General features: G+C 42.6%; 1 protein-coding gene across 1 annotated transcript in view; it reads right to left on the reverse strand.

Annotated features, from left to right (window-relative positions):
• DLEC1 (DLEC1 cilia and flagella associated protein) overlaps window positions 1-27383 on the reverse strand; it is a 59048-nt gene that overhangs the window by 16941 nt on the left and 14724 nt on the right. The window contains exons 11-25 of the mRNA XM_054016586.1: window positions 27288-27380; window positions 24775-24865; window positions 20349-20511; window positions 17825-18017; window positions 16368-16426; window positions 14871-15042; window positions 14321-14414; window positions 13945-14075; window positions 10279-10437; window positions 7382-7521; window positions 6991-7144; window positions 5116-5226; window positions 3854-3984; window positions 2953-3141; window positions 2305-2372 (exon numbers count right to left, since the gene is read on the reverse strand). Coding sequence (XP_053872561.1) covers window positions 2305-2372; window positions 2953-3141; window positions 3854-3984; window positions 5116-5226; window positions 6991-7144; window positions 7382-7521; window positions 10279-10437; window positions 13945-14075; window positions 14321-14414; window positions 14871-15042; window positions 16368-16426; window positions 17825-18017; window positions 20349-20511; window positions 24775-24865; window positions 27288-27380 — 1948 coding nt within the window. The remainder of the gene's footprint in view (window positions 1-2304; window positions 2373-2952; window positions 3142-3853; window positions 3985-5115; window positions 5227-6990; window positions 7145-7381; window positions 7522-10278; window positions 10438-13944; window positions 14076-14320; window positions 14415-14870; window positions 15043-16367; window positions 16427-17824; window positions 18018-20348; window positions 20512-24774; window positions 24866-27287; window positions 27381-27383) is intronic.

The raw sequence follows: 27383 nt of genomic DNA on the forward strand, positions 1-27383 counted from the left end.
TATCTGTTTTTATATTATGGATCACTTGTTAAGACAGAGATTCTTCCATGGACAACCTTCCCTGCCAACCTCCTAATTCTGCACTTTTCTGTGACAACTGTAATGCCTGATTACATGAAAAAGCAATATTGGTAAGATGAAAATAAACTGACTCCAATGGGATTGGAGTGACTGACTGGTTAACTTCATGATCTGTGCTGTTTATTTCTTTCTACATGTTTGCTAGCCCTCTAGTTGTGGTGGTGTCTGGAAGTCAGAACATCTAACAAACACTTGACAAAGACATTTAGCAAGCACTCCAGATGTAGAGAAGGACTTGTTTGTTTACTTGATCAAAAAAATGTCCCAGAAACGCCAAGACAGTCCTGACTGGATAATACATGGCAGGAGGTTTCACTTCTTCAAAACAGAGTGCTCTGCTATTGAGATAGACACAGCTCCAAGGACCACTTGGAAGTGTATCACAGGATACAATGTGAGAACTAATATTAGGCATTTATTCCTGGGGGAATTCTGCGCCAAAAAATTAAAAATTCTGCAAAATTCTGCATATTTTATTTGTCAAAATAACACAATATAATCACCTTTGAGACTAACAGAAGTACTGGGAGCATAAGCTTTCGTGGGTAAGAACCTCACTTCTTCAGATGCAAGAAGTGAGGTTCTTACCCACGAAAGCTTATGCTCCCAGTACTTCTGTTAGTCTCAAAGGTGCCACAGGACCCTCTGTTGCTTTTTACAGATTCAGACTAACACGGCTACCCCTCTGATACTTGACAATATAATCACGCCAGTTTCAATTATTTTTGTAATTTATTTCAAAATTCCTGTCAGCAAGTATGTCTGTAACAATACAGACAATAAAAAAGATTCAGGAAATGTTTTTTTGACAAATAGATTCCTTACTAGGGATATAAATACAGAACTCTGCGTAATTAATTTAAACTACAATACAGAATCTATTTCCCACACCCCTCAGAAGGAGTGCAAAGGCTGGGGGGAGTCAGAGGTAACGGAGGAGTTGAGGAAATAAGGAGCCTGGGAGTGAACCTGGAGGGTTGTTGGGTGCGGGTGGGAGAAATATGGAACAGGTTTTTTTGGGGGGTGGGACTGTTAGGGAGCCTTCCCCAGACAGACCCTGGCTGACCCCTAGCCTCTCCCATTCAGTCAGGCACATCTGCCCCTGTCCCCAGGTGTCCCTGCACCTCCTCCCCTGTCCCCATGTGTCCCTGTGCCCCCTCCTCCTGTCCCCATGTGTCCCTGCAACCCCTCAGCCAGCCCCCTCCCCCATCCCCATGTATCCCTGCACTCCCTCCCCTCTGTCCCCACATCTCTGTGCCCTCACTCAGCCACGCCACCTTCCCCCATGTGGCCCTGCGCCTCCACTCCCATTCAGCCCCTGCCCCGTCTGTCCTGCCCCGCCCCACTAGCCCTTAATCTGTGACGTCCCCAGCAGCCCCATGTGCCCCACACTGCCTATCCACCCATATCCCCTGTCTCCTGTCCTCACCCCACAGGCAGGGTGCTGCAAGGAACACAGCGTTTTCTCTTCCCGATAGCATCTGGGGAGGGTCCCAGAGCATCGGCTCTGTTCTAGCGCCACAGCGGACCCTGGTGGGCAAAAGGTGTAACTGCAGCAACTTTCCGGCAGAAGTTATTTTCTGCAGCACATGAATTATGCACATGCGCACTGGCACAGAATTCCACGAGTAGACATTCTATTGCATCTATGTTTTATTTGCTATGGGCTAGATTCTGATACCACTACTCACTCGTAGCACTTTACTTCATAAATAGTCTCAATGGCTACTTGTGAAGTTAGGTGCTCCTCTAGATGAATAAGGGTATCAGAGTCTGATTCTTTGTATTGGTATAATACCTTGCACAATGGAGCGGTGATCCTTCCTGATTAGGACCTCTGGGAGCTACTGCAATATAAATAATAAACAACAAAGGATCAAATCCTGCCTGGTCAGTCCATCCAATCCTACTGAAATCAATGAGGTTGCAGGGGATGGAAGTCAGCTCAGAATTTAGCCTAATTTTTTTAAATTTTAGAGCTTGTAAAAAGAACCAGATTGACAGCCCTGGGGCCTGGACTCCTCAATCCACAGAATAGATACTGAATGCTGTGGGCAAGCCCCACAACGTCCACCAGTATGTTTCAGTCCTGTCCTGGAGGCCCAAACTGTAATATAAAGGGATTTCCATTTCCATTCAGCCCTCTTTCCATGGATGCTGTTGCTGAGTGTGCCAGTTGTGAGGAGATATCTTTCTGGCCAACAAAAATAGCTTCTCTCATACCTGATTGTACTTTCTTGGCTGCATATCTTCTGATTTGTGCTGTTCTTTTCACCAGGCTGGCCGTGGAGCTTGTAAAAGGAAATGACTCAATGATAAGTCTGTGAGCAGCACAAGTCTTTGCTAACTTTACAAGCTAGTTCAACCAAAGTCCTAGATTGTTGGTAACTATTGCTCAAAGACAGACTTCCTAGAATCACCAGCTAAATGAATTTTTAAAATAGCTTCTTTATATGTGAAGCCATTTAAATGCCAAGACACAAGTTCAGGATTCGGTAAGCCAGATCCTCTGCTGGTGTAAATCAGCATAGCTCCACTAATGTCAATAGTGCAATGCTGTTTACACCAAATGAGAATCCTGCCCTTTGTGTTTCCTGCAAAAGTTGATGGCCTGGAACCATAGTACCTCAGCCGGAGGATTCATCATTTCTCATAAGCAAAGCAAAGTCAACTTAAGAAACACCCCGTATTGCAGGAAGTGGTACTGGTGGTACAGTCCGTACTGAACCAATGCGGCCGCATGGCAATAGGGGATTGTCCCCTCACATCAGCATACCTCCATTTCAATGGAATTATTCCAAATTTACACAGTAGTGTGAGAAGAAAATCAGGCCCAGTATCTGATTAATTAGCGAGAAAGGCACAACTTACAGATTGTTTCCTTGTTCCTCTGAGGTAACTGGACAGCTACTGAAATATTCAGCTTCTAGTGTGAATGGAGCATCGATTCCAGTATGATTGGTAAGTATTAGCTGGCGTGTTACTATGCTCTTCAATGCAACTTCAGATCCAAAGTCCAACAGAAGATCTTGAGGACTTTGTAACATTTGCTTCTCATCACTAAAGATAAAAGTGACCTCAGATATTAAAACTAGCACTCCTCTTTCTTCATAGCATAGAAACAGTTTAGGCAGAGTTGAGGTTTCCTGCATAAGGCAGTTTTGATGTCCCTTGTTAAAAGGGCCAACTAGCCTAAAGATTAATACCACCAGCATTTGCCAGTATTGATTTGCCTCAATTATATTCCTGTAGGAATTTATTTCAGGTGTAGTAATTATGCTGCCAAATTAAAGCTATTTCTTGCTCATCTGAAAAAAAGAAACAACAAGGACTTAAAATACACTCAGAAACAGAGTAGTCATGCTAAGTATCACAAGAATACAATTAAAAATACCAGGCAGATGTAGGCTTAGAAATTATCAAGGAGAGTTGCATTTGTCATATACCAGATTTGGCAATGTGGCAGGAAAACTTCTAAACAGCCCAGGATATTTGATCTTAAATTGTATGGTATAGAACTCAACACTTTAATATCCATATCTGAGAGTTAAATTTACATATTTTAAACATTGCAGACAGTTACTTTGGCTTTTGAAGGTTTGATGGGTGTAGGATCCCCATCCCTTGGCTGGCAGCGAGAGGGCTAATTCTTTCACTCCAAGCAGAGAAAGCAAAGATATTGGATCAGAATATAGATGGACTATTACAGTGTATTAGATGTTAGAAACCAACAAACAAGTCTGGGTGATTATTTTATAACACCTTCATTTACCTGGTAACTTTACTGTCACAAGGTATCGAGTATGTGACATGTAGTCCCTTTACTTGGCCAGAAATGCCCAGTAAAAGAGGTTCAATCATATCTTCTATGCTACAGCAGAGGGTAAGGTCATTCAGCTCATCCTAATAGGAGAAAGTCACATCTTCTTTGTAAATGGAGTCAAAGATACAGACGAAAGATGTCACAATCAAAAAATGTATTAGTAAAACAGGTACAAATCTTACTGGATTAAAAAAAACAAAACAAAACAAAAAAACAGAATCCCAGGGAAAGACTGAGAAGGCTTACAGGTTGCTTCACATGGATTTTCTACCAAAACATTTTATCAGATTTATTAGGTAGTATGTACCAAATTAAAAATTTGCTGATGTTACTGTATGTTTTGCATCAACATCAAATAATATAAACCTAAAAATGCACCATTCCTGATTTTTGCCACATTTTCTGGTAGAAGCCTGTCTTCAGTGCTGGCCTGCTTGGGGAAATGGATCTTGTTGTCTGGACACATTAATTCTGACCTCCCTCCTTAAGTTTTTCCAGGTAAGGAAGAGTTAGGATATGTCTACACTACAGATGCTACAGTGGCACGGTTATGGCACTGCAGCTGCACAGCTGTAGCACCGTAGCGTAGACACTTGCCACAGTGACGGAAGGGGTTTTTCCATTTCTCTCAAGAGGATGAGAGGTGGTAGGTAGGTCGACAGAAGAAATTTTCTATCAACCTAATGGTGTCTATTCCAGGGTTTAGGATGACAACTATGTCTCTCGGAGGTGTGAAATTTTCACACCCCTGAGAAATGAGGTAGGTTGACCAAAGTTTTAGGTGTAAGCAGGCTTAGAATGCGAGAGAAGAATGGTGGGAATTAATGTAAGGAAGATGATGTTTTCAGGATCATAAAGTAAAATTTAATCAATTTAATATGTGTTTTAAGAATAAAGGTCAAAAATAGTTTTGTATATTACAAAAGCAGCATTAATCATTACATGTAAAGAAAAGGGCATAGTAGAAAAAAATAAAACAAAGCAGCAAACAAGCAGACTTCGAAGTCGATTTAAGGTGCATATAATTTAAGTATCAAATTCTGTCTTCAATCATGTTAGTCTATAAAGCATATCTGAAAGGCAGTTTAAGACAGATTCTATGCACAAATGCATTGTACTGTACTTGCAAGTGCTGTTTTTGCCCCATGGACTTGAAATAAGAATCCCAGTGTTCTCTGTGCTATTAAAACTAGATCCGTTTTTAAACTTACCATAATATTAGCTGTTAGCTCTATACACAATTCTTTTTCTTCATGTGGGCCCAAAGTGCCACTTGTTGGGGAGACAGTGGCAGAGCAGAAAGCTGACTGACTTCCGATAAGCTATCAGGTAGGATAAACACTTGAACATTCAGTTAACTGTGATGAAATCTACTCCATTCAAAATTCACCTCCAGATTGGAAATGATTGTCAGGATGAAGCAATACACAGAATCTATATGTTTCAGGAAAACGATAGATCTAATATGTAGAGTCTGGACACACTTTACCTGCCCTTTAATTCCATTATGTTCAATTACTTAGATACTTTTTTCTTAATAGTAATTAGGGCTGCCAATTAATCACAGTTAACTCACGCAATTAACTCAAAAAAATTAATCGCAATTAAAAAATTTTATCACGATTAATCGCACTTTTAAACAACAGAATACCAATTGAAATGTATTAAATATTTTTGGATATATTTCTACCTTTTCAAATATGTTGATTTCAATTACAACACAGAATGCAAAGTGTACAGTGCTCACTTTATATTATTATTTTTATTACAAATATTCGCACTGTAAAAATGATAAACAAAGAGATAGTATTTTTCAATTCCGCTCGTACAAATACTGAAGTGCGATCTCTTTATCGTGAAAGTGCAATAAATCAATGGAATTCCTGACACAGCACAGCTAAGTGTGTCCTGTCCCTTCTCAAGTGGCTAGTCAACATAGAGAATAAGATATATCTACTGCTCCCAGTTAATAGAGTTAGGGTATGTCTACACTACCCGCCGGATCGGCGGGCAGTGATCGATCCAGCGGTGGTTGATTTATCATGTCTAGTCTAGTCGTGATAAATTGACCTTCGAGCACTCTCCCGTCAACTCCTGTACTCCACTACCGCGAAAGGCGCAGGCAGCAGTCGACTCACCACAGTGAAGACACCGCAGTGAGTAGGTCTAAGTACGTCGACTTCAGCTACATTATTCACATAGCTGAAGTTGAGTAACTTAGATCGATCCCCCCTGCCCCAGTGTAGACCAGGCCTTAGTCCTTTAGCTGAAGGGAAAAGGACTGTGCCTTAGAGCAGGGATTCTCAGCCCTTTTCTTGCTGAGACCCCCCTCAACATGCTATAAAAACTCCAGGGCCCAGCGAGGGTGGGAGGGGACCCTTGGGCATAGACGTCGTTTGACTTCTATTTTGGGAGGTAAGGGCTGGCGGGGCTCGGGCCAGCTCCACACAGTGGGGTCCAAGGGAGGGAGTGCCACCTCCACCCCCTGACTCACCTCAGCAGGCCACCCAGCCTGTCTGGCCTGTGGGGCTGCAACCAAAAAATATAACTCAAAGGGGGGACTCAGCTCAAAAAGTTTGGAAACCGCTCAGGGTGCAGGTAGGGGCTAGCTAGGGGCTGTGTGCAGTGAGAGGTGTGGCTCAGGGTGCAGGGAGGGGGTAGCTAGGGGCTGTGTGTGGGCAGGGAAGTAGCTTAGGGTGCAGGCAGGGGATAGCCCGTGCCACTCTTGGCTGGGGAGGGGGGATGCCAGCTTTTGCCCCGCACTGGCTTTGGTGGGGGGCCACCAGCTTCAGCCCCACGCCACTCCCGGTTTCAGACTCACATGCGGCTTGGGGCGCCGGAGTTCAGCTGTGGGGCCACGTGGCCCCCCCAGAAAGGGCTCACAGACCCCTGGATGAGTACCACTGCCTTAGTGCAAGAGTTCCCAGATTTAATTCCTGCTGATGACCCAATCAAGGGGTCATTACACATGGGACACATCACAGAAGTTATCTTATTATTTTTTATTATTTGTATTGTGATAGCAACTACAGAGCTCAGCTCCTATCTTGTACCACTACTAACTGTCACACTAGAAAGTCACTTACCTCTTTCCAAAAGTATTTTGCTGGCAGCAGTGTCTGGTTAAAGAGTTTGACGGTTGCTTGTGCTGGAACTCCAATATAAATTTCACTGAACACCAAGTGACTAGACATCAGACATGCTTGGGGGGTCTGAACTTCAACAAAAACAGGAAGATGACTGGAAACAGACACACAAATGGCCCAGTTTTACTGTTGCGTAGTTAGTGAATTTACACAGACATTCTGGGAAGCATGAGGGTAGTGTTAATTTAGCAATATGTGCAATTGAGCAGCTTATTGATATATTATACAATTCTGAGTGCTGTGGGTGTGGATCATTGTCCGTGGTGTTTCAGGAGACAAAAATATCAAAACTAAAACATGGCTTAGAGGAAAACTTCCATTTTTTCCTCACCTTCCTTCTCCATTTTCGACATCTAGCTCTAATACTGTCTGGAGACGTTGACATAGCAAGGACCTGAACAGAACTGACACACTGCATTTGCCCAAAGGAGGTAATTCTCCATCAGATGGCTGAATCGTGAATGGGGATGCCTAGGTGATAGAGAAACAAATGTGAATGTCACTCCAAACCTTGCTAGGCAGTGTAAAATGCTGAACCCAAGTTCTCAGTTTGGTAAGCTCTTTGCATATCACGCAGATAAAGACCCAAACTGAAGAACTCAGGATATCAATCAGGAGAATGAGAATACAGCACATGACATTGTGGATCGTCCACTATCAGAGGTAAGAAGTAACTTTTAATTAACTAGATAGGGTCCCTCTTTTAGTTCTGCTAGACTGACTCATTCTGTCCAAGAAAGCTGTGCTTACAAAATGTCTTTAGACCAAATTTTGGCCAACAATCATGTCCAACTTCTACTGACTACAGTAGGAATTGCATGAACCACTCTAAGGGCAGAATTTTGCCTTTTATGTTTTAGAGATATGGACCTACAATGATTCTTTATATAAAAATAAAAAGCATCTATCCCAGATTCTAGACATTTATTTTAAAACCCAAAGCATGACAAATCCAGCCACAAACCCCACCATACGCTAGCAATAATCACATATCTGATATAACTCCCTATGCTCCTCTGAGTCAGCCCTCAGCCACCAGCCTCCCTACCCCCAAAATCATGGATTTGTAGCATGCTCTGAAGGTCAACATATTCTGGCTATCACAGACCAAAGTGGGGAGAGTGTTCCAAAGCAAACAGGCCCTCCTGGGAAACACCCTGCCAGCAGGGCCGGCTCTGGCTTTTTTGCTGCCCCAAGCAAAAAACGCCCGGCCGGCCGGAGCAGCAAAGGGGCGGGGGAATAAACCAGCCGGCCGGAGCACCAGAAGTGGTGGTGGAGGGAAACAAACCTGCCCCCGGCCGCAGCGGCGGCGGGGAACAAACCAGCCAGCTGGAGCGGCGAAAGGGGGAGGGGGGGGGGGAGAACAAACCGGCCGGAGCAGCAAAGGGGGGGGGGGGGGACGACAAACCGCTCGGCCAGAGCGGCGAAAGGGAGGGGGGAAAACAAACTGGCCGGCCAGCCGGAGCGTCGAAGGAAAGAAAAAACAAACAAACAAAAAAATACCTGCGGGGCGGCGGGAGCATAGGTGCAGGGGGACTCCTGGCCCTGCAGACCCCGGGCAGCGGAGTGCGCACCCCGGCTAGCTGGGGGGGAGAGAGAGAAGGGGGGCGGCCAGGGCTTCGTTAAGCGGGGTACTTGCCACGCGGCCCCTCCCGCTGCGCCGTCTGCTGGGAGGGCTCCGTGCCGCTCCGGTCGGCAGGCAAGGAAGGACACGGGCTGCCCTGCCTGGCTTGCTGCAGGGCGCTCCCATCCTCCACCCCCTGCAGGGCGGCGGGAGCAGCAAACCAAAAAGAAAAAAGAAAAAACCTGCAAGGGCGGTCAAAGCGGTGAAGCGCAAAAAAAAAAAAAAAAAGGATTAGATGGAACGCCGTCCCTTGGAAAATGCCACCCCAACCACAAGCTTCTCTTTTAAACCACGAAACCTCCATCTTGCTTCTGCTGACTTTAACTGCAACTGTATAGTATGAAGAGAGACATGATCTTTCAAATAAGTAAGTTCCAGGACTTTATAGGTCAAAGACAATCTTAATCATCATCTTAATCCAGAAACTCATGGGCAGCCAACTCAGATTACAAAGGACCAACTTGCTTAACAAATTTCCAGCATCAAGCTCCAAAGAGATTTAATATGTATCCCAGGCAGAGTATGACAATGGCATGAATCACTATGTCCAGCAGATCTTTCCCTTGAAAGAACATGGGACCAAATCTGGTTTTCAATGAGGGTGGCAGAGATACACCTTCCTGTTCATAATAGCTGTGATAAACAGGGAGCTATGAATCTACCAAGATTAACAGTGCCAAAAATATTCTGTGGAGCAGGGCAGATAAATCTGGCACTGGAGACAGGTATACAAGAACATTAGCGTGACCATCATTTTAAACCATGTCTAAGCCAGTTCTTGGCCAATAGATACCATCTAAGATAGCGGTTGTCAAACTTTTGTACTGGTGACTCCTTTCACATAGCAAGTCTCTGAGTGCGACCCTCCCCCCCCCCATACATTAAAAACACTTTTTAATATATTTAACACCATTATAAATGCTGGAGGAAAAGCGGGGTTTGGGGTGGAGGCTGACAGCTCGCGACCCCCCCATGTAATAACCTTATGACCCCCTGAGGGGTCCCGACCCCCAGTTTGAGAACCCCTGATCTAAGAAGACAGATTTCCTAGACAAACAATGGGGGTCAAGAATATGGAAGGAATATATTTGACAGATAACATTCTGGGTGATCATAAACAATATTTTTGCTATTTTGTTGGGCATAAAGTTTTATAGTTGTTTTTGTGACAAATTTGCACTTTTTCAAATGTATTGTTTAATAACCATAATGCCCAATCTTGCAAGGTGCTGATATCCTCCCAGGAGGCTCCTATTAACAGCAATGGACGTTGAGGTCATTCACTACCCCTGAGAACATGCTCAGCATATCACCGAATTAGGCCAGCAGGGAATCTGTGCTAGGCACATTATAAATAGAAACAAAGAAAAATGGCTAAACATTACTGCACTTAATAAAACTTGTGCTGTACTTTCTTGATGTGCAAAAATCAGTTTGTTCATCATCATAAGAAAACTGAAAATTACTTTTCTGATTTCGGGGATGAAATGTAGTGCCCCGAGAACTGAGACACAAATGATAAAGAAGATAGTGTAGCTGGCTCTGGGCAGGGTTGTACAGAACTATATAACCACGCTTATAAAGAACCTCTTGGAATGACTTACATCTTCGTTCCTTTCAGCTAAGCAAGCTTGACTTTCTTGCATTCTCCACCATGCTGGCAATTGACTTAGGTTTCGAATCTCAAAGGTACTTAACACATTTTGTCCCAATTTAATCAAACCTAAATGGAGTGATGGAACATCGATAGAGAGAGCTGGACCCTAGGACACCAAGAAATATATATTAAAATGGATATCAATACCGAAATTGCCTGATTAAAAAGCACAAATTAGCTAAGATTTGTGTTTACGTTAACTTAGAACAGAAAGCAAAGGTTCAGTTTCTAATACAGAAGAGATCATAAAATCACCAAGAAAATATCCTTCTTCTGATTAATACATCTCACTACACTGAGATTTCATTGTGGCCCGGGAGTCCCTCAGTGCTAACTGGCAGAGGGCACCCATTACCATAACTCACCTCCAGCCTGAAACAAACACATTCCCCCCAAACACTGTTGGCATAATCTGTATCTAAAAGGCGTCATGTAAGGTATGCAAACCAATAACATGCTGGTCATTAATATTACTGAATGAAGAATGTACAGGTGGTGTATAAAGAATTATAAATGTGTGCCGGAAATATGTTCTTAAAAGGGGTTTTGCAAACAGTGCATAAGCCTGTCCTGTCCTAGACAAAGGAATGTGTTTAGCCTCTTTTCCTGTGTCTCCAGTGTAAACTGAGCCAGGTAATACCTCAGAAGACAATGAAGATTACATCCACATATAAGATAAACAAAGCCATCAAGCTAAATGCATGGGAGGTGGGGAGACAACTTAATGATTGGTTTCAGAGTAGCAGCCGTGTTAGTCTGTATCCGCAAAAAGAAGAACAGGAGTACCTGTTCTTTCCATTGACTTCAGTGGGTTTTTGATTAGGCCCTTTCTGCAAAGAACATCTACAGCACAGGGAGCAGCTGAGGAAGCCTGGCCATACTGCCTTAACCTGTATCTTCCCTACACTGTGGGCCAGACTTCTAGAAGGCCCAGCCTACCTGTCTGTAGCAGCAATTTGCAACCACAAAATTTGGACCTGCAAAAATGAACTGCAGGCACAAAGTGCACCCAAAACTCAAATGTGCTCTACCTATCTAATTGTGGGCCTAAACTGGATTACTCAGATTTCTCTTCACTGTTTATTTGAGGGGTACAAACTGTAAGCACAAAAAGGAGGCAGGCCCTTTAAAAACTTTATCCCCTGGAAAATCTAGCCTTGTACTTCAACTCTAGGACTATCTCAGCGCACTGCCTACACCCTAGAAAAATTAATAAGTATTCATAAGAGTCTCAACCCTGGGTCCTGTCTCTGTTCCCTCAGAACAAGGTTGAAAAGAGTTTGGCTGCTTGCATAGACAGTGCCATATACATTTGGTTTACACTCAACTTGATGGCATTTATCTGTTTGTGTGTATGAAACACAATAACATCTAATCAATTCCAAAATGCTCAGAAATGTTTTATGCAGCAATGGGCAGAAACCTATTGACTCTGGTGAAAACTGGAAGAAGGAAAAGGGGGACACATGAAGCCCCTGGCATCTGGTTAGCGGAACAGCAGCTTTAGCCACCTCTGTAATTGTCTCAAAGACAGATGGAAGAACTGGTTGATGGCAACCATTAACACCTTCCAGCATACCAATACCTCCCCTTTCAGTTCTGCTTATTGTCCCAATACAGTGTAAAATGCTGAATGACTTATCTTACAGACAGAAAGAAAAGAAATAAGAATGGTGGGAGGGAATGGGGGGCATACACACAGCCCCTAGCATGGGGAGGGGAGAAGAATGCAGGGATCTTGGCATGGGGGGAAGGATACAGAGGTACTGGCATGAGAAGACAGGGGAAGGTACACAAATACACAGTGTGACACTGCACCCATATTCTTCACAGTGATATTATTATATGATTATGGCCCAATGATGATGCATTTTATGCAAGACGGGTTATGTGAGATATCATTGGAAAGGTTAAGATTTGCTGAACAAGATTATCCTATTTGTATGCATGTATCATTTTTGGATACATTGGAAGGGCCAATTCAGAGCAACGGGCCATTAGGAAAAAACAATAGGCCTTAGGAGAAGCTTATCCCCCACCTGGTGAGCCTTCCTGTGAACGTTCCAAACAGGCTGTGAGCGATGGCTGCTACGACTGTACAAGGACACGTGATGAGACCACATGTCTCTAGACTCCATCTTGGGATGTCAGTATTTTTCTACAGACCGGTTTGGGAACCAAGCTTTGGGAACAAAGGGTTCCCACCATATGCAAAAGCTATATAATGCAGTAGTGACATCGTCTGGTATTCTTCGCTCCCCACACAAAACGACGCCTGAAAAGACCTGAGGAATAAAGACTGAACTGGGAGAAGTGCTGGACCCAGGCTAAAGGGATTTTTAGCCTGTCAATGAATCACCTGGGGATTCCAAGCTGTAAGGAAAGTGCAGCTTACCCCTTAAACTGCAGCCTACTTGTATCATTTGTTAGGGTGAGAATCTGCTATTCATATCTAATCCATTTAGTATATTAAATTTAGTTTGTGGTTTTGTTTATTTGCTAGGTAATCTGATTTGATCTGTTTGCTATCACTCCATCACTTAAAATCTAATCTTTTGTAGTTAATAAACTTGTTTTTGCTTTATCTAAACCAGTGAGTTGGAGTGAAGTGTGTGGGAATCATAACTCAGGGGCTGTTGCATAACAAACGCTGTTGCATATTCCTCTCCCCATTGAGGGAGGGGGGCGAATTTTATGAGCTTATGCTGTACAGTTCCCTGTGCAATGTAAGACGGTATAATTTTGGGTTTATACTACAGATAGGGTGCGTGCCTGAGTAGCTGAGAGTAGCCTTCCCATGCAGGGGCTGGTCAGACAGCGTGCTTGTAACTGCAGCTGGGTGTGTCCCTACCTGTTTGTATGCTGGTGAAAGTGCAGGCTGGAGGGCTTCGTAGCTTGTCACAGCAATACAGTGTGAGAGGGAGCCCAGGCTGGTGGGTCAGGAGGCTCAGTGGTACCCAGTTCCAGGGGGCACCCCGGGAAGAACCCGTCACACACAGATCCTATGGCACGGGTAACCCTGAAACAGGGAGCACAAGAGCTCCTGACCTCACGAGGGGAGAATGGAGGACTGGTATAGGGGGAGGGAGGAACGGAGGACACACATACTCTGGAATGTGGCAGAGCAGGGAATGAAGGGGCATACAGAGCCTCTGTAATGGGGAGAGAGAATGGGAGACACTGGAATGGAGGGAACAGGATAGGGTGCAAACAGAATCCCTGGCATGGGGTAGGTGGTGATGGGTTACAGGAAGTCCCTGAAATAGAGGAGGAAGGTAGGGTAGCATAAAGGAACCTTGTGGTGGGGAATGGAGGAATGCAAGGAGCCCCGACGTGTGCAATGAGCTCAGCCTATAGAAGCAGCGAAGTGTGCAGCCCTCTAGTTTATGTACACCTATTACAATAAGAGTGCTAACTAGTGATGAAACGAGATTTCTTCTAGGTATTGGACTGAGACCATCAACTCATTTCTCATAGGCCACTCACCAGCCATTAGATAGTACCAAATGTCAGTCAAAGGTGAATGGCTATATATATACATATATCATTATATCCCATCATTATCAGCTCCCTCAGCCAGCCCGTCCTCCTGAAACGCTGTATTCGTTGTCACCTTAAAAGCAGCTTCCACATGCAGCACAACTGGCTCCACAGAGTGTTCGATTTTACAGTGCAGGTTATGGCTGGCATATCCAGGTTTGCCTCCAGTAAAATTCAATTCAAATTCACAGAATTCACTAGCGTCTAGAAAAGAAAAAATCAGTTTCTTCATAATCATCATCTTTCCCCTCCTCCCCCCTTTAAAACACAAACACACACAGCTAAATCCCCAAAGCCGTTAGAAGTCAATGGGACTTCTGCTTTAGATCAGGCCCTTGTTTCACAAACATATGTTAACAACATCACACTCTACCATTTCTTTCTTAATGTAAAACTCAACAATTTAAATATTTCTACTAATAATTATTTACAAAGCACAGAAACTTTACCTAACACTCCAGTATGAGGTTCAACTTCAACTATATCACGTACACTGATTTTTCCCCATGTATATTTGATGGATGATTTGCTGTTATTCCACATCTAAACAATTGAAAAATTAATGAGCTAAATAATGCACTCTAAGCTTTCACAGGAGTCTGTAAAATGCCAATATGTTGTCAATTGTGCTGCCTTAGAAACAAGGTATTTCAGTGTTTGCACTGTTTCAATTTTATCTTCAACAGTAAACTCATGTCAAAACCTATCTACTATAAGCATGCTAAACTATAAACAGTTTTAGGATCTGACAGGTCTATCTAGTTACTTGTGTGGCCTGTATCACCATAGTATCTGAGCACCTACCCTGAAATAAACCAAGAACAAATAAAAAACATAAAACCCAAGAGTTTAAAGCAACATTGAGGGTTAAAGTTAAACCCAGAAAAGTGAAGATATCCAAAGCTAATGTTAGAATATAGCAATATATGTGCTCCAGTAACATCCATTGTGCCTAGTTACAAGCATTGAACAACAATATAAAGTTAGAATCAAACAAACCTTAAATGCTTTTTTTACATTTACGCCAATAAAGTTTTCTCCGGGGATGATAATGACATATGGTTCCAAAAGGAGCTGAAATGGTTCTGTTGAACCTTTAACTTCTATTTCCAGTGCAATCACATCATCTGTTTTGGATTCTGAATTTCCTAGCATCACCTGCTTTTCTGAGCTGTGTGAGAAAATCATCAGAATTACTGAGCAGATTTTGCATTTATATCTGATCTGATCTAATCTAGTGTGATATAGGGGATTGATTTGCCTTTAACTTACACTGGTGTGAATCAGCTGTAACTTTATTAAAGCCATGAAGTAAAACTGGAATGAGAGGCGAATCAGACCCAGGGTATCTAGTGGTTAGAGTAGGACACTGGGAGTATTAAGCACTCCTAGCGCCCACTGACTTCAGCTGAAGTTGAAGGTGCTCACAACCTCTGAACATCAGGTGTCTAAAACTGAATACTTAAAAATTAAAGCACCTAAAATTACAGGCCACTTGTGGAATTTTGGACCTTAACCTTTTGTGCCTCAGCTAATAATCATGATAACAACATTACCTTCCTTACAGAGATGTTGTGAGAATTAATGTTTGTAGAGCACTTTGAGCTCCACTGATGAAAAGTGCAGTACAAATACAGAGGTTATTGATGCGTGAGCACAGTGTGCACTACAGCTAAACTTTACTACTGCCAATTCCCATAACAGGCCTTTTTTGCAATTGCTCATGATCTTCTCAAACAAACTGTGTTTGAAAGGAAGTTTTCCATGATAGGCCTCAACCCTGGCAATGAATATTTTTTGGCTGATCTTTTTTTGAATTATGCAAATGTGGAAAATATAATTGTTCTTCCCCATATATTCTGATGGGCATCTTTGCAAATAGATAATTCAGAAAAGGGTGAAGCTAGAAAGTTCAAACTTGGCTTGTTGTTTACTAAATCATTAGCAAGAAATAATGTAATATGCAATCCTGAAGTGATTAATCAATAAAGTAAGGAGTCTGAATAAATACAGAGATGGCAATGGCAGTTAAAAGCTCTTGGCTGTAAGTCTGAATTCAGTCCTGGTTGGTGCATGAAAACTGTAAACATCTGGTGCTGTTCATTGGTCTATATGAAATGAGTTTAGTCATCCCAGTTCAATTTCTAGTGGCAGGTATCCATACCACAAAGACCACTATGACAATTGGCAATAATTGGCAAACTTGTTGATAGTCTCGGCAGAAAGGCCACGGAATGAATGGGCCTGGAGACTGAATTACCTCTTGCCCACATAGGTGGTCCCTCTGGGAAGTATTAAAGCACGTGGAAAAACTTGCAATGATGCTGTCTGTGCTATTATCTATTCTGTGGATAAATTATTTAGCATTGGCAATCCAGGACCTTTCACAAGCATTACAATCACTAGAGAAATAAACAACCACCAATAAACTTAACGCTAATAATTTAGTTACATTATTATATGTCTGTTGCATGTCACTATTGCTTTTCAGCTTACCTAGGTGGCTCTGGGATGTCCCTCAGTACAATTTGAATCACACTGTGATAATCTTTCAGCTATATGAAAGAGGACACAACATAAATCAGTTATGCTGAGGTATTCATCACCCCTCCCCCAACATCAAGAACATTTAAAATGGGGAAAAATGGATGCAAAATAATCTATAATTAAAAGGTAAAGGACTACAACTATATTTCATGGTTACAAGAAAAATACTCATTACAGTAGAATCTCAGAGTTACAAACACCTCGGGAATGGAGGTTGTTCGTAATTCTGAAATGTTCGTAACTCTGAACAAAACATTATGGTTGTTCTTTCAAAAGTTTACAACCGAACATTGACTTAATACAGCTTTGAAACTTTACTATGCAGAAGAAAAATGCTGCTTTTAACCATCTTAATGTAAACGAAACAAGCACAGAAACAGTTTCCTTACCTTGTCAAATCTTTTTTTTTAAACTTTCCCTTTATTTTTTAGTAGTTTACATTTAACACAGTACTGTACAGTATTTGCTTTTTTTTGTTTTGTATTTTTGTTTCTGCTGCTGCCTGATTGCATACTTCCGGTTCCAAATGAGGTGTGTGTGGTTGACCGGTCAGTTCGTAACTTTGGTGATCGTAACTCTGAGATTCTACTGTAATTCAGACTTTTTCCTTAACATATCTTATCATTTGCCTTGGTATATTACATACTGTAGACAAATATCTGCAAGATTTCCCTAAATCAAAAATAAAATTACTTTAATGCCTTAACAGCTGAAGTATTTGTCCATCTATCCCACTAATATAAAAATTCAGAGGTCATCAAACCCCAAACTGCTTGAAAAAGAAGCACTGTTGTACCTGTTGGCAGTACTAACCTTGAAGATGGCTCCTCTTTTATGCTAATAGTGTGAAGGAATGACATACAGTTGGACCTTAATACTGTAATGTGTTACAAAGAGCTCACTTATTTATAAATACCAGTAATCTGAATAATGTAATATGTGTCATTTTATGTTTTCACTAATGAAATATTATTAATCCAGTTTTCTATTAACCTGTATTAAGCTCTTTCTTAAACCACAATAAATTCCACTCCTGTTTAGGCCGTTATGCGATCCTAATCACTATAGTATCGGAGTACCCCCAACTCTGAAGCCTGTAATCTGTTTTGATCAAGTCTTTTTAAATACACTAAGCCAATTCTGCTCTGATACCACTGTAAATCCAGAGCATCTCAGATGAAGTTAATGGAGCTGAATCAGTATAAAATTGAGATCAGATTCAGGTTCAATATTTTGCAAACAAAACATATTTTTCTTTAATAACGCCGTAGATTTTTACTATTGTGTGTCACAGCATCACAACAGTTGATTAAACTTAATTCAAAAAGCTCTACTGCAAGGCTTTTATGACTTGCATAAAAATACACAGCTGGAATTTATAGGAAATAAGAAATCTTGACACGTACCTCCTGTGGAGCATAAGTGAGAATAAACTCGTGATCAGTGTGGGGCTGCAGAATTCCCAGGTTAGGATTTAGAGAGAAAGCTGATTCTACATCTAGGTGGTACTTGACCTTTGCAAGGTCCCCAGTTTCTTCAGGCATTAATGGTTGCAGATTAGGCTTCATTATCTGCCAGTAGAAAGGAAGTTCCACATGACTGGAAATAGATTAAGGAAAAGGATATTGTGGACTGTGGTACAATTTTATACTATGATCTTACAGAAAAAATCTATCGAAATATTTGGTACTATAGTCTTTTTCTGTTTCTTAAAGCTCATAAGAAAATCTCTACTAGTCACAAAACTGATAGAGTTGTGTAGGAAGATTGTTACAGTATAAAAATACAAGGAGGCCATGATAAATTATATAAGTATGGAAGAGCTATTAGCACAAGATGTGGATAAACTGGAGAGAGACCGAGGCGAGCAACAAAAATCATAAAAGGTTTAGAAAACTTGATCCATGAGGAAATGTTAAAAAACTGGCCGTGTTGAGTCTTGAGAAAAGAAAACTGAGAAGGGACCTGACAACAGTCTTCAGATATGTTAAGGCCTGTTATAAAGAGGACTGTGATCAATAGTTTTCCATGTCCATTGAAGGTAGGACAAGAAGTAATGAGCTTAATCTGCTGCAAGGGAGATTTACGTTAGATATTAGGAAAAACGTTCTAACTATAAGAATAGTTAAGTGCTAGAATAGGTTAATAAGGGAGGTTGTGGAATCACCATCATTGGAGGCTTTTAAGAACAGGTTAGACAAACACCTACCAGGGGTGGTCTAAGTATACTTAATCCTGCCTCAGCAGAGGAGGATGGATTAAATGACATTTTAAGATCCCTTCCACCCCTACATTTCTATGATTCTAGCCGCCTTAACCTATAATGAAGTGAAGCATTTAGGTGACAGAAGTAGCCTTTGCTGACAAACTTTTCCCTTTCTGAAATGTCATCCAAAGCCCACTGAAATCAATGGAAACACTCCCATTGACTTCAGTGGGTTTGGACTGTACCACTAGTTATTATGTAGGCAGGTTTCTATATTTAGTTGCAAAATGAGGTCAGGCTTAGACTCTCGACATTTAAGTAAATGACTATGCATTGTTAGCCAATCATGCCACTTAATTAGAATGCAGTCAATAAGAATGTTTGCTTAATTGAGTTGCTTCATGGGGAATTTTGTATAATTTAGTACGCTTTAAAATCCACTTCACTGTGACATCTAAAATCTCACACTACACAATAGGTATGTCAGGAAGCTGATATTTTAATTTCTGAGTGTAAATGAGGTGAAACTAAAAGAACAAGTGCAATTTTTATACTGCCTGGTATGACAGAAACTATAAAACTATTCTTGATAGTCACCTGTTTACTACTGCATTGTATGTGAGTTTGTTTCATAAAGTACAGGTAGATAGGTAGGTAGGCTGGCCAGTTTGTGGGGGAGGGATAGCTCAGTGGTTTGCACATTGGCCTGCTAAACCCAGGGTTGTGAGTTTAATCCTTGAAAGGGCCACTTAGGGATCTGGGGCAAAATCAGTACTTGGTCCTGCTAGTGAAGGAAGGGGGCTGGACTCAATGACCTTTCAAGGTCCCTTCCAGTTCTAGGAGATAGGATATCTCCATTAATTAATTATTATTATAAATGCTTTACAATAAAAATGCAGTGACCATGCCAGTGCAATCAAAATGTACAGAAAATATGATGCTGGATCCTCAACTGGCGGGAATCACAATAGCGATGGAGCTCTGCCAATTTACCCTAGTTGAGAATCTGACCCGTCATTTATAAATCCAAATACAAAATTCTCTGTCACTTTTCATTTTGTCTGTAAAGTTTCCATGTCAGGTTCTGCACTCCAGTAAAGTCAATACAGTCATTAAGGATTTACATTTAATGTAATCAAGGTAAGTATCTGGCCCATTGACGCTTCGGTTATTTGCAAACCCCTAAATTCAGTTATCAGAGATATTCCACTTCTTCTTCTTATTATTATTATTATTATTAGTGTTACTGCAATGCCCAGTGATCCCAAACAGGATCAGGGTCCCATTGTACTAGGCACAATATAAATGCACTTTAAGATGTGGTCCTTATCCCAAACAGAGTTTATAATTTAATCTATTAGGATGTAGGTGTTCCCACTAAGGACATTTTGTCCCCAATTCCCCCATTTATAAATCTTCTGGGGCTGGGGGGATACAGTATAAAGAGCTGACAATGTATCAAAATATGGCAGCAGATCAGCCATTCAGTCAGGAGTGTGATCTGTGGCTGCCTTTAGCACTCTGATATATGTATATTGTGCCCATGGCTGCTATTGCAAACAAGAATAACATTTATCCATATTGCTGATTAATTCCATGAATATTTCCCAACCCGGGGGATTCTTGCTGTCACAATCTAACAGAATAGTGTAACACATATTAGGTCATAAATCAACACTCTACAGTCCGAACGTGCTATTATACTATTACTAGGAGCTACATACGTAGAATTTCTTATAAGGAGTTTCTTCTCTGTTGTGGCATGTGGATTTTGGGGGTCAAAACGTATGAGGTGCTGTGCTGCTATGTCTGTAGGCTCACCACGGGCTGGGTGGCTTTCTCCACCAGTGACAGATAAAAGCTCTAAAGCTATCAGCTGTCCACTTCCTGCAAGAAAATAAATAAGAATCGCTGTTTACCATATGGCAGTTAAGTTTATTCACACTGCTTGCTTATTCATGATCATACCTATAGCAATAGACACTGCTGATAAATCTGGGTTTTCCTCAATTTTCTGCGCTCCAACATGCTAAGACTACAGTACCTTCATGACATCATTTCACTGCCAATCTACACCAATATATACAGATATTTTCCTTATGAATTTAACACATTTTGGGTTGCAAGGCCAGCTCATCAGCTAGTATAAACTGATATGATTTGGTGTAAACTGGCATAGTTCCACTGAAGTCAATTGAGCTATGAGAGTTCAGTTGAGAATCTGACTCCCAATCTTTATCACAGAAAATAACCAATTAAAAAAGAGTTGTATATTAACAACTACAGCAAATAATAAAAACCTTTGCACTGCGGCAAATTGTTCAATAAAGTATTAGGCAGCCTGGAAATTATATATAATTTCTTAAGTACACCTCTACCCCGATATAACGTTGCCTCGGGAGCCAAAAAATCTTACCGCGTTACAGGTGAAACCGCGTTATATTGAACTTGCTTTGATCCGCCACAGCGCGCAGCCCCCCTTCCCCCCCCCCCCAGAGCGCTGCTTTACCACGTTATATCCGAATTCGTGTTATATTGGGTCGCGTTATATTGGGGCAGAGGTGTATTTACAAGCCCTTGATAAGAAAAGCATTTAGGTTAAAAATCAAAAGGTTAAATTAGCTTAGAAAATGTAACATAATTGCCTACATAGCTTAAGACTGGGTATGCACAACACGTTTCAAACCCAAATGCACATCTTTCCCACAAAAACTGGATTGTACAGTTTGTCACCATATATTACTGATATCATAAATATCAAATCTTGAGTCAATGCAAAATGGTATAGGGCCAATGGAATGAATCACACATTATTTTAAGTTTTCTCCCTTGCTAATTCCCCTCATTGGCCACCTGATTCATACTGAGAAAGTAGGGCAATCAGCTAGTTATCTTGGGTGCCTGTACACAAACACCAGAAGCTTTGGAAACAAGCAGGAAGAAGTGGAAGTCCTGGCACAGTCAAGGAACTATGATGTGATTGGAATAACAGAGACTTGGTCGGGTAACTCACATGACCACTATCATGGATGGGTATAAACTATTCAGGAAGGAAAGTCGGGGGAAAAAGGGTGGAGGAGTTGCACTGTATGTAAGAGAGTAGCATGATTGCTCACAGCTCTAGTATGAAACTGGAGAAAAGCCTGTTGAGAGTCTTTGGATTAAGTTTAGAGGCGAGAGCAACAAGGATGATGTCACGGTGGGTGTCTACTATAGACCACCAGACCAGGAAGATGAGGTCGACAAGGCTTTCTTCAGACAACTAACAGAAGTTTCCAGATCACAGGCCCTGGTTCTCATGGGGGACTTCAATCACCCTGACATCTGCTGGGAGAACATAAGAATGGCCATACTGGGTCAGACCAAAGGTCCACCCAGCCCAGTGTCCTGTGTGCCGACAGTGGCCAATGCCAGGTGCCCCAGAGGGAGTGAACCTAACAGGTAATGATCAAGTGATCTCTCTCCTGCCATCCAGCTCCACCCTCTGACAAACAGAGGCTAGGGACACCATTCCTTATCCATCCTGTCTAATAGCCATTAATGAACTTAACCTCCATGAATTTATCAAGTTCTCTTTTAAACCCTGTTATAGTCCTAGCCTTCAGAACCTTCTCAGGCAAGGAGTTCCACAGGTTGACTGTGCACAGTGTTGGGGACAACTTCCTGGTGCAAGTACTGGAGGAACCAACTAGGGGTCGTGCTCCTCTTGACCTGGTGCTCACAAACAGGGAAGAATTGGTAGTGGAAGTAGAAGTGGGCGGCAACCTGGGCAGCAGTGACCATGAGATGGTCTAGTTCAGGATCCTGACAAAAGGAAGAAAGGAGAGCAGTAGAATACAGACCCTGAATTTCAGAAAAGCAGACTTTGACTCCCTCAGGGAACTGATGGGCAGGATCCCCTGGGAGGCTAATATGAGGAGGAAAGGAATCCAGGAGAACTGGCTGTATTTTAAAGAAGCCTTATTGAGGGCACAGGAACAAACCATCCTGATGTGCAGAAAGAATAGCAAATATGGCAGGCGACCAGCTTGGCTTACCAGAGAAATCTTCGGTGAGCTTAAACACGAAAAGGAAGCTTACAAGAAGTGGAAACTTGGACAGATGACTAGGGAGGAGTATACAAATATTGCTCGAGCATGCAGGGGTGAAATCAGAAAGGCCAAAGCACAATTCGAGTTGCAGCTAGCAAGGAATGTGAAGGGTAACAAGAAGGGTTTCTGCAGGTATGTTAGCAACAAGAAGGTGGTCAAGGAAAGTGTTGGACCCTTACTGAATGGGGGAGGCAACTTAGTGACAGATGATGTGGAAAAAGCTGAAGTACTCAATGCTTTTTTTGCCTCGGTCTTCACAGACAAGGTCAGCTCCCAGACTGCTGCACTGGGCTGCACAGTATGGGGAGGAGGTGAGCAGCCCTCAGTGGTGAAAGAACAGGTTAAGGACTATTTAGAAAAGTTGGACATGCACAAATCCATGGGGCTGGATGAAATGCATCTGAGGGTGCTGAGGGAGTTGGTTGATGTGCCCATCTTAAAAAAGGGAAAAAGGAGAATCAGGGGAACTATAGACTGGTCAGCCTCACCTCAGTCCCCAGAAAAAATCATGGAGTCGGTCCTCAAGGAATCCATTTTGAAGCACTTGGAGGAGAGGAAGATGATCAGAAACAGTCAACGTGGATTCAACAAGGGCAAGTCATGCCTGACCAACCTGATTGCCTTCTATGATGAGATAACTGGCTCTGTGGATATGGGGAAAGCGTTGGACGTGATATACCTTGACTTTAGCAAAGCTTTTGATATGGTCTCCCACAGTATTCTTGCCAGCAAGTTAAAGAAGTATGGATTGGATGAAAGGACTATAAGGTGGATAGAAAGCTGGTTAGATCGTCGGGCTCAACGGGTAGTGATCAATGGCTCGATGTCTAGTTGGAAGCCAGTATCAAGGGGAGTGCCCCAGGGGTCGGTCCTTTTCAACATCTTCATTAATGATCTGGATGATGGGATGGATTGTACCCTCAGCAAGTTCACAGATGACACTAAGATGGGGGGAGAGGTAGATACACTGGAGGATAGGTATAGGGTCCACAGTGACCTAGACAAATTGGAGGATTGGGCCAAAAGAAATCTGATGAGGTTCAACAAGAACAAGTGCAGAGTCCTGCACTTAGGAAGGAAGAATCCCATGCACTGCTACAGGCTGGGGACCGACTGGCTAAGCAGCAGTTCTGCAGAAAAAGATCTGGGGATTACAGTGGACAAGAAACTGGATATGGGTCAACAGTGTGCCTTTGTTGCCAAGAAGGCTAACGGCATATTGAGCTGCATTAGTAGGAGCATTGCGCAGATTGAACGAAGTGATTATCCCCCTCTATTCGGCACTGGTGAGGCCACATCTGGAGTACTGCATCCAGTTTTGGGCCCCCCACTACAGAAATGTTGTGGACAAATTGGAGAGAGTCCAGCGGAGGGCAACGAAAATGATTAGGGGGCTGGGAAACATGACTTCTGAGGAGAGGCTGATGGAACTGGGGTTATTTAGTCTGCAGAAGAGAAGAGTGAGGGGGGATTTGGTAGCAGCCTTCAACTTCCTGAAGGGGGGTTCCAAAGAGGATGGAGCTAGGTTCTCAGTGGTGGCAGATGACAGAACAAGGAGCAATGGTCTCAAGTTGCAGTGGGGGAGGTCTAGGTTGGATATTAGGAAACGCTATTTCACTAGGAGGGTGGTGAAGCACTGGAATGGGTTACCTAGGGAGGAGATGGAATCTCCATCCTTAAACGTTTTTAAGGCCCAACTTGACAAAGCCCTGGCTGGGATGATTTAGTTGGTGTTGGTCCTGCTTTGAGCAGGGGATTGGACTAGATGCCTCCTGAGGTCTCTTCCAACCCTAATCTTCTATGATTCTATGATTCATTATAGAACTTTCTCACATAGTTTAAAGGCCAGCGTCACACATCAAGTTAAGAGGTATGTTTCTAATGCAGTTGGGATTCCAAATGTTTCATTTAGTATGATAATGTAACAATAACAACATATATAGACGTTAACATCTTCAAAATGCTTTGCAAATGCTGATTAATCCATTGATTTAAAAATGTTTACATCATCTTGTACTTTCAGCTTTATAAAATATCTCAAAACACGTTAGAAACAAACCTGTAACTGTGATGTCATTGATCTGGCAATTATCACAAACAATAGTGAATGTTTGCTTCAGGTTTTCAGGAGAAGATGGGGAAAACACTACCTAAAAGAGAAGATTACACACAATGAAATAGCAATGCTCATAACTAATTTCACACAATTCTTAGACTTCTATACAGAGATGTTCATTACAGAAAAACTCTAGTGATCAATTAATCAATTATAAAACCTTACATATTTCATAAAAAGTCTCTAATATTCAGAGTCTGCTCTCAGTTACTTTGAGTTAAATCAAGAGTAGGTCTTCTGAATTCACTGGTGTTCCACCAATGTAAATGAGGGCAGAATCAAGTCTTAAATATACTGCAAAAGAGTGTGGATAGCAATGCAGAGATCACTACCAATGTTATTCATCCATCCCAGTGCATCCTTCAACCAATCAGCACTCTGCAGAAGATCTCTGTGTAATCTGGATCTGAGAAAATGTGAAAGGACAGCAAAGAAAACAGTAGTATCAGCAAGATCTATATATTAATTGGAGTCCCTCTTCGAAAAGAGCACAACCATCATCCAAAATGGAGCATAAGCATCTGCAGGCATGCAACAAAGGAATTTATGCTGCAAAAGGAAAGAGGAGGAGACACTGCCCTACCTTCCCAAGGCAATCTGTGAAGGAAAGTGCTTTCTTGGATTTGACTCTCTCCATTACAGTAAGGGATATACTCCTGTGATCTCAAACTGTTGTTGTCTATGGCTTCAGACAGGATCCCTTGATTAGGGTCAGACTGGGCTTGTCCCCTGGATATGTGAGCAGAGCTGGAAGGGCACAGGAGTCTTCTCCCCTTACAAGCACCCATAATTGCAGTCCCTATGCTCTCAAATGCTACTCATTAGCACCTCCTGGAGTACAAGCCTCCCCAAAGGCATAAAAAGGTGATAGGGCCATGGCACCACTCCCCTCACCACTGTCCACATACATGAAGGAAAGGAGTGTACACTACAGCCTCCTCATGGGTGGCTTAGTGAGTGCATTCTTCCTATGCATGGGAGACCTCCAAGAGGCATGGTGTATGTACGGGTGATATATGAAAAATTATAAATATGGGCTGGAAATATGTTCTTAAAATGTGTTTGGCACATAGGACTTAAATCATCCTGCCCTAGACAAAGGAATATTGTCGCACCTGCTTGAATGTGTCTCCAATGTAAACTGAGCAAAGAGAAAGACTACAGAAGTATATTTACATAAAAGATAAACAAAGGCATCAAATTAACGAGTGGGGGAGATAACCATTTAACTATCATGAGGGTGGTGGAGACTATAAAAATTAGTGTGCCATCAACTCCATGGTGGATACAGGAGGGCTTCTTGACTTCGAAAACAAAGATAAACTTTGAGGATATAAGCAGAGAGAGAAAGTCAATTTGGCACACTTCACCTGAGGAGACAAAAAAATCAAGAGCTTGGGCTCTGTTGGACCTTGGCTAAAGACTGGCCAGCCATGCTGAAAGAACAACTGTGGTGAGAAATCTACTTTGAACAGAAGACTCTAGTTTGTTGAGTTAGGTTTTAGTCTTAGAAGAGTATTTTTACTTTTGTTTATTTGTAACCATTTCTATCTCAATTCCTTACTTGGTATCACTTAAAGATCTGTTCTTTGTTAATAAATAATCTTCTTTTATTACACAACCATCAAAGTGCAGTGTTTCAAACTGAAGAGTAAAATCCTCAGCGAAACTTACAAGTTGGTACTGTGTACTGCCTCTTTAAAGGAGCAGTGACTTGATAAGGTTTTGTTAGTGCTACAGTGAAAGGGGCTGCGCATTGCAGAGGAGATGGTTTTAGGTAGACTTGGGACTGGAAGGGCTGTGGGTGTCACCCTGGAAAGAGTAACCGGGCTGCTGGAAGCCAGGAGGAGGCCATTGTTGTGCTGTAAGCAGGCTGCTGGTGTCAGGACTCTGAGCCAAAGCTGCATAGCACAGAAGCAGCCAAGGCTACAGGGCAGGCAGTGACACACCCCTAACTGGTCTGCAGGGCCAACCCTACCCGTACTCAAAGTACGCAGCTGCGTAGGGCACCAAGAAATTTGGGGCACCAAAATTCCTGGTGCCCTGCACAGCTGCGTGCTGCTCCAGCCCCTGCTCCGCCTCTTCCCGCCCCAGCCCTGCCCCCATTCCACCCCCTCCTCAAAAGCCCCTGCTCCTGCTCCACCCCCACTCCTGAGGACTGCAGCAGGGCTGGGCCTGCACTCCCCAGCCACACCACCAGTGAGTGCTGGGTGGCAGTTCTCCCCTGCCCCCCAAGCCAGCTCCGCCCTCCCCGGCAGAGGTCTGGGGTCAGCCTCCCCTCCCAACAGAGGCATGGAGCCCCACACTTCCCCCACCCCCGTGAGGGGGACGGGCGGGGGGGGGATGCATAGGGCCCCAGAATAACTAGGGATGGCCCTGCTGGTCTGGGTTTCTAAAATGGCCTATATTGCTCACATATTTGGTAAAGTACAAAATATTAAACACTAATTACTGACCTCTAATAGCATAGCTTGATCTGGACCTAGCTCAAAAACAGCAGGTCGGATCCCAAATGGACCTTGCTCCACAAAACCAATAGTTGCAACAGCCTT

The sequence above is a fragment of the Malaclemys terrapin genome, chromosome 2, assembly GCF_027887155.1.
Source record: "Malaclemys terrapin pileata isolate rMalTer1 chromosome 2, rMalTer1.hap1, whole genome shotgun sequence".
NCBI classification, from domain to species: domain Eukaryota; kingdom Metazoa; phylum Chordata; order Testudines; family Emydidae; genus Malaclemys; species Malaclemys terrapin.